Source organism: Macaca mulatta, chromosome 2 (genome assembly GCF_049350105.2).
Source record: "Macaca mulatta isolate MMU2019108-1 chromosome 2, T2T-MMU8v2.0, whole genome shotgun sequence".
NCBI lineage: Eukaryota > Metazoa > Chordata > Mammalia > Primates > Cercopithecidae > Macaca > Macaca mulatta.
The window spans coordinates 147,390,767-147,398,622 of NC_133407.1; the positions used below are offsets into that span (position 1 = coordinate 147,390,767).

At 43.0% G+C, this 7,856-nt stretch overlaps 1 protein-coding gene across 1 annotated transcript in view; it reads left to right on the forward strand.

Annotated features, from left to right (window-relative positions):
• Positions 1-5,287, forward strand: part of LMCD1 (LIM and cysteine rich domains 1) — a 67,055-nt gene extending 61,768 nt beyond the window's left edge. Inside the window, exons 5-6 of the mRNA XM_015130349.3 lie at positions 2,583-2,798; positions 4,599-5,287. Coding sequence (XP_014985835.1) covers positions 2,583-2,798; positions 4,599-4,757 — 375 coding nt within the window. The 3' untranslated portion in view covers positions 4,758-5,287. The remainder of the gene's footprint in view (positions 1-2,582; positions 2,799-4,598) is intronic.
• Positions 5,288-7,856: the final 2,569 nt, after the last annotated feature.

The window sequence follows — 7,856 nt, forward strand, 5'->3', positions numbered from 1 at the left end:
TGCTCAGTAAACAGGGATGAGCCCCTGAAAGGCAAGAGTGTTTTGAAAACTCCCAAGAACTTTCCACAACTGTCTCTGGAGCCCAACTCTCTGCTGCACTTAGTCTAAACCTGTCTCTAAGGTGCAGACAGATGCATCATCTGCTAGTGTCTTCCACATTCATCTGTTGTCCCCTAAGTAGGAAGTATGAGGTTGGAGGGCAGAGGTTTCCAAATATTCATTGTTGATCTACTATGTGCCCGGCACTGGGGAGATGTGAAAGCAAGCATAGTTGAATGTGGCTCCTGCTCCCAAGGTACTTCCATCTAGTGTAGAAAGAACACGTATCAAATAACCATACAGAGAAAGTTAAGCAGAGAAGCTTTAGTATGGACTTAATTGCCCATGGAAGGAGGTCAGAGAAGATTTCCCAGAACAAAAGATCTTTAAGTCTGAGTTCTGAAGAATGAAAGGGAGTGAATCAAGCAAACAGGAATGGGAACAATGTACCAGACATCCTGAACAGCAAGGGGAAAGGCCCCATGGCAGGGTGGAGCATTCCTTCATTCAACAACTATTGATGGGGAATTTATGTGTGCGGGGCCCAGTAGAGGGTCCTGGGTCAGAGCAGCAACCAAGCAGCCTCTCTCTGCCCTCTGCAGCTAGCCACTTAGTGGAGGGAACAGATATAAATTAGATAATTCCATAGGTATTTTAAAAATAATGTTAGCTAACACGCATGGAGTCCTTTTGGGGAGTCTGCCAAAATCATGCATGGGTTCCAAATAACATGTAGATACTTGGCCCTGGAGGAGATGGAGCACTCTTTAAACATGGAGAGCTTAGTGACTTCCTTCCAAAGAGGATAGTATGGAAAGGCAGAGAAGAGTCACTTTACGGTGGAGAATCTGACAAACACTGCCTCCACCAGAAGGTCAAGATCAACCCCAATGGTGACGAGTGAGGGCGACAGTACGTACCCTTGGTAGGATGTGATGAGAGGAGCAGTTTGCCTCGTGATCTTCCTCCCAATGTAATCATCATAGTAACATCAGGCAAATCCCAACCGAGGGACATTTTACAAAACACCTGACCAGTACTCCTCAAAACTGTCATGGTGGCCAAAAACGAAGTCAGAGAAACTGCCCCAGCCAGGAGGAGCCTCAGGAGACATGACAATTAAATGTAATGTGGGATCCTGGAATAGAAAAAGGACATTGGGTAAAGTTTATGAACACCTGAATAAAGTCTGGACTTTAGTTAATAATAGCATATCAATATTGGTTAATTATGACAAATATACCTTATTAATGTAAGATGTTAAGAACTCAAGAAACTGAGCGTGGACTATATAGAAATTCTCTACTGTTTTTGCAATTTTTCTGTAACTCTATAACTACTCAAATATTATTATTATTGTTGTTGTTGTTGTTGTTGTTGTTGTTGTTGTTATTTGAGACAAGGTCTCACTCTGTCACCCAGGCCAGAATGCAGTGGCACAATCATAGCTCACTGCAGCCTCAAACTCCTGGGCTCCAGCAGTCCTCCCGCCTCAGCCTTCTGAGTAGCTGGGATTACAGACGAGCACCACCACAATTGGCTAATTTTTAATTTTTTTTGGTTGAGATGGGGTCTTGCTATGTCACCCAGACTGGTGTCAAAATCCTGGCCTCAAATGATCCTCCTACCTCAGGTTCCCAAAGTGCTAGAATTAAAGGCATAAGCCACCACTTCTAGCCAAAAATATTACTTATTAAATATTATTTAAAACTATTCATGCATGGGTAAAAGATCCATTCAACGTGCAAGGTAAACAAACAGGTTTTAATGTAACCAAGTATGAAAGATTCATTGATGTGCTTTCAGATTTCACACTGCAACTAACTTGAGAAACTATTCTCTGTCAAATTTTAATATAATATCAAAGAAGAATATCCACAGTTATCTGGAAGGGCTTTTAAAATACATCTCCCTCCTTTTTCCAACTTTATGTCAGTGTGAGTTCAGATTTTCTTCATATATTTCAACCAAAACAACAGCGTGCAAAAGATGGGCTGCAGAAGCAGTTATGGGAATCCAGCAGTCTTCTGCAAGTCATTGAAGAGATTTGCAAAAATGTAAAACAATGTCTTAAAATTTTCTTCTCACTACTTTTTTTTGTTTTGAAACATATAGTTATTTTAGTAACAAATATGTATGTTAATGTATTACAGGTTTAGTATTGTCATTTTTAAATGAAAAAATAAATATTTAAATTGTTCTCAGTTTTAATTTCTCTTATGGTAAATATCAATAGCTATTACCCACATGAACAAAAACTCTGTGGGGGTCTTGATAATTTTTAAGAGTATAAAGGGTACTGTGACCAAACAATTTGGGAATCACTGTGCTAAATAAATAACTTTATTTAGTCCTCATGAATAGCCTGTTAGGTAGACAATATTATTGTGCCGCTTTGCAGATGACAAAACTGAGGCATGGAGAGGTATAGTGACTTGCCCAAGGTTACCCAGGAAGTAGAGAGACTGGAGCTGGAATTCGAACCCATGTCACTGTGCTCTCCTGACTTCCTTGTCTCCTGTGGTCCTTCCCCGTCGTTCCAGGTCTGCGAGCTCTGCAAGGGAGTGGCCCCTCCTGACAGCCCCGTGGTCTACTCGGACAGGGCAGGTTACAGCAAGCAGTGGCACCCCACCTGCTTTGTGTGTGCCAAGTGCTCCGAGCCGCTGGTGGACCTCATCTACTTCTGGAAGGATGGTGCACCCTGGTGCGGCCGCCATTACTGCGAGAGTCTGCGGCCCCGGTGCTCTGGCTGCGATGAGGTGGGAAATAGTGGCTAGATGGATTGGGGGGCTTGAGGGACACTGCTGAGGGTAAGAGCCCAGAGGCCAAGAGGACTATGGCTTTGTGGATGATGTGTTCTACAGATTGGGAAACTGAAGTCAGGCCTCACTGCATGCTCTCAACCTTCATTTTCTCATCTGCAAAATGAGGCAGAAAACCATGGGATTGTTGGGAGGGGTCAGACAGTGCCAGTGAATCTTGTCCTCGGCATAATACGTAGCACTTAGTAAGTACTCAGAACATACCAGGGTGAACCAGGAGGCATTGCCCATGTTCAAACCTGTATCTGCATCTGTTATTATTATTATAGTCATGTGGCTACCTAACTCCAGAGCCTCAGTTGAGCCTCAGTTTTACTACTTATGAAATAGGGATGAGACCAGCACCCATCCCATAGAGTGGCTATGAGGATAAATGAGATAATGCATGAAAATGCTTGCCACAGGGCCTGACCTAGGAACTTATACATGGTAGCAGCTCTTAGTCTTAACGATAATATACTATAACATAATATGAGATTTAACATTAATGTGACACGATACAATACGATATGATAGAGATGCTATGAAAGGGATTCAAGTCTCTCAAACTGGTTTGACGAAAGTAACTCTCAGGTGTATTAACAATGACAATACTAATTATGATCATAGTAAGTACTGTTTGCATGCCTTTGGTTGCAGGCAATATACTGACTTCATCTTTGGCAAGTATGAAGGTTAGAAATGCCTTCTTTATATTGAACCAACACCTATTTTCTACCACCTTCTATGAATTGGTCACCACATGAAGTTAAGACCCTGTAGTTCTCTTACCTAATAACTCTGTTATTAAGTGATATTAAGAAGGAAAAGAACTGTCACAGGCCTGCCCTGGAGCCTTATTTTTGAGGTGACAACAGTATATGCACAATAACAATTCTCCATCATTTATTAGGAGCTTACAGTGGGTCAGTAATTTGCTACATACTTTATGTACAACATGCCATTTATATCACAACAATCCTTTAGGGAGAGATAAGCATGATTTTTTCTCATTTCATATTTAAGAAAAGTGCAGCTCTGAAAGGTCAATGCTAATCAGATATCCCTGACTTTGTGTCAGTCAACATTCTAAGCCTTTCATATGTAGTTGGCCATTTGGAAATCATGGAACTTTATGGTATGGAAAGTATTTGTATCCCCATTTTACAGATGTGGAAGCTGAGGCACAGGGCGATTAAGTAATTTGCCCAAAGTCACAAAGCTGGTAGATGTCTTAAGTGAAAACTCATACCCAGTTCCTGTTTGACTCCAATACTAGAAGGCCCATTAAACATTATGCTCCTCTGCACTTCCTGAGCCTCAGGGGATCCTTACCGTGTGTCTATTCCAAGAGTCACTTCGTTCCAAGCCCAAGTGACCCTCTGTACTCTTGCTCTTGATGATTGGCCATTGGCAGCTTATCTTTCCCTAAGCTTTCTTCACCAGGGTGTGTAATCCCACCTTGGAACTAAACTTTAGATTTGGCCCAAAGAGTATCACAGATGCTAGATAAGTAAAACCTTCCTGTGGTGGAGGAATTTTTTTTTATTCCATCTGGGAAGCTAAGATACAACCACAACCTTCACCAAATACAATCCTTACTGCCTCAAATTTATGCCAGATTTTTCCACTAAGGCTTTTAAAGGTTAAAACAAGAATAGGATGGGATGAACCACCACCCTATAACTTGTCCTAGATATACCATCTCTACCTAGGGACAGAAACTGAGTCATGCATTTCTCCTGCTTCCCTCCCCAGATAATATTCTCTGAGGACTACCAGCGTGTGGAAGATCTGGCCTGGCACCGGAAGCACTTTGTCTGTGAGGGCTGTGAGCAGCTGCTGAGTGGCCGGGCGTACATTGTCACTAAGGGTCAGCTTCTGTGCCCAACTTGCAGCAAGTCCAAACGCTCCTGAAGGGCTGCCCACTCACAGCCAGAATCCACAGGATCCCACTGAGAAGGAGAACCAGGTGTGCTGAGACCATCCTAAGGGGCCGACATGACAGCAAGCAAGTGACATAAACAGTGATTTGCTTTTCAGTGAGAATATATATATCATATGTTATATATATTCTAGGATGATATATATATTCTAGGTTGGGTGGTGATAGATCCTTGAGGGTCAGTAGTTTCAAAACCATAAATATTCTAAATCCTAGGATGGAGTTCCTTTTCTTTCTGTTGTTTCCCAGCTACAACCAACTAAAGATACAAATGGCGTTCTGCAAGGGGACTCTGGGAGGAGTTTTCCAGAATGCAATTCCGTGTGAGCAAATCGCATAGCTGTAGAATGTGCGTGCTTTTTTGTGGACACAGGAGCTCCTCCAGGAGCAGGCTGGGATCCCAACTATCGCTTGTTGCCTCTTTTCAAGTGGAATTTGAATTTTAAATAAACAACATTTTTGGCATGATAAACATATCAATAAAAGTTTTGTGAATTCCACATACACCCTTATCTAATTATTTACACCATGGCAGTGATTCTGCAACATCTACTTAACCCCACGACCCTGAATGCCAGTGCTGGCAGAAAATATGGTAAAATACTAATAAGCCTCTCTATCAATGTATCTCATCAGACTTCCACTGGGAGTGTAGGCTTTGGGACAGAACCCCGCCCCATCTACCTATTCGAGATACTCCCAGATCACTAATGTAACAAAGGTGTCATGGTTTATGGTACACTAAAAAGTGGCCTGCTGGGAACCGATGAGCTTCTCTTTAGCCAGGTACCTGACTCAGCTGCCCTCAGAGCCCAGACAGATCGTGAATGAACCCCTCTGGGAATAAGACCAGTACTGGGGAGCCACTGAACAGGGGCCACCTAAGCTCCAGCAATGGGTGCCACATGGGACGTGGTGACTAATGTGGGCAGATCTTTAAAAATACAGCACTTTTTCAAATGCCAAAATAATGGGAAATAAAATTTTTTTCAATAAAAATTAATCTAAAAAATTAATGCCACTTTTTTGAGAAATCTCAATTTTTAATGTTGCCAACAAAACATTGAATGAGTTAAGTAGAATAGGTCTTTGGGCCAAATTGTATCTCCATTTTATGGTCTCCCTGAACATTTTCAGCTCTTAAATTAATTTCTTTCCCACAATTTCTAAGAAAAATATGTTTTTTTCTACTGGGAATATAAGGATGAAAAAGACACAAGTCGTTGGAGCTTACAGTCTGGTCGCCAGTGGTTTTCTTTCTGGAACTTCCTCATCTGCTGCCAGGTTTCTTTAACCTCACCATCCAAATTTTGCTCTGACCATCTTGTACCTAGAAAACCCCCATTCATTTGTGTGCTTTATAAGTTTCACCAAAGCCATTGCTATATCCTCCCAAGGCAGTGGTGTTCTGCTCCCAGCTGCTTTCTCTAGTCACCCTCAGTTTCCTAGTTATGTTCATTTTCTCAAAGATAAGTTTCAAGTGTGTCATTTCCTTCACTCAATCTCCATAGCTCTTCATTGCCTGCCAAGTCAATAACCAAGTCCTCATGGACATTTGAATCCTTCCAAAACTTGGCTTTGTTGTCTTTCTGGCCTTGGAGCCCTTTATTTCCCTAGATTTCCAGTTCCCTATTCTTCCTAAGCATGCAGAAGCTCCCTCTGATCAAGGGAGCTTCCCTTTGTCTTTGCTAGTTGAGGACTGGCTACCTGAAGACCAACTCTGGCTGTTGAAATTCTATTCATCCTATAAGGTGCTTCTCAAGCATAACCTGCTTCTCTGGCACTTTCGTGAAGCACTGGTGAAATACTCACCAATTCATCAGTCATTCATCCATTCCACAGATATTCAGTGAGCACATCAAAGTTCCAATTCCCATGCTGAATATAGGGGATACGGCGTGCGCAAAAAGAACAGTGACCCCTACACCCATAGATGTTACGGTCTGTGGGGGAGATGGACCTCAAGCAAATACTCTCACAAGTCAATGCAAAATTACACCTACTGTGCATGCTATACAAGGAAGATTTTTGTTACTATAATGCATGTAAACTGGACTTAGGAATATCGAGAGAGGTGCCCCTGGGAAAGTGACACTTGAACTGGGCTGTAAAGGATGAGTAGCCTTGCCAGGCATAGTGGCTCAGGCCTGTATTCTCAGCACTTTGGGAGGCCAAGGCAGGTGGATCACTTGAGCCTAGGAGTTTGAGACCAGCCTGGGCAACATGGCAAAACTCCGTCCCTACAAAAACTACAAAAAGTAGCTGGCATGGTGGCACACCTGTAGTGTCAGTTACTCTAGAGGATAACCTGAGCCCAGTAAGTCAAGGTTGCAGTGAGCCATGATCATGCCACTGCACTCCAGCCTGGGTGACAGAGTGAGACCCTGTTTCCAAAAATAAAAATAAAAAAAATTTAAAAAGAATGGGTTACCTCTAAGTTGGCAAAGAGAGAAAGGACAATGGTTAAAGATGGATACATGAACGCATGTGCAAAGGCCCTGTGGTGGAAGACCCACCAGTTTATTCAACACCTATTTGCTGGTGTTAGAGATACAGTGGTGAACATGGCCCATGGATGGAACTGAAAGAGCATGGTGAGGAGGGTGGGCCTGGGGCATGATAGGTGGGCATGGCCAGCTCCAGTTTTGGGGCAATTCAAGACTGGTCTCTGTCCTAGGAGCAAGGGGGATCCTTCAAAAAGCTTTAAGCAGGGGCTGGTGATAGCTGGACAGGGAGATCATGAGATACATCATCTCTTCTCTGTTGAAACCGCAGCACAATGCCTGATTGACTTTGTCCACTGGGTCACACCATCATGGATGGGCATTATCTCCCACAACAGTCCCCACGGGGCACCATCCAGAGCCTGTCCCTGCCTTTCTCATGTCTATTAATGACACCCGTCCTTGCGTTTGGAGCACCTGAATCATCTCTGGCACTCGCCTTCATATCTGATGGGTCACTCAGACCAGTCCTTTCTCTCCATCCTCCCTTTCACTCCATCCCAAAAGTCATATCTCACCTTGAACATTTTCTCCTCAGACTGACAAGTCTCCCCTACAGGAACTCAC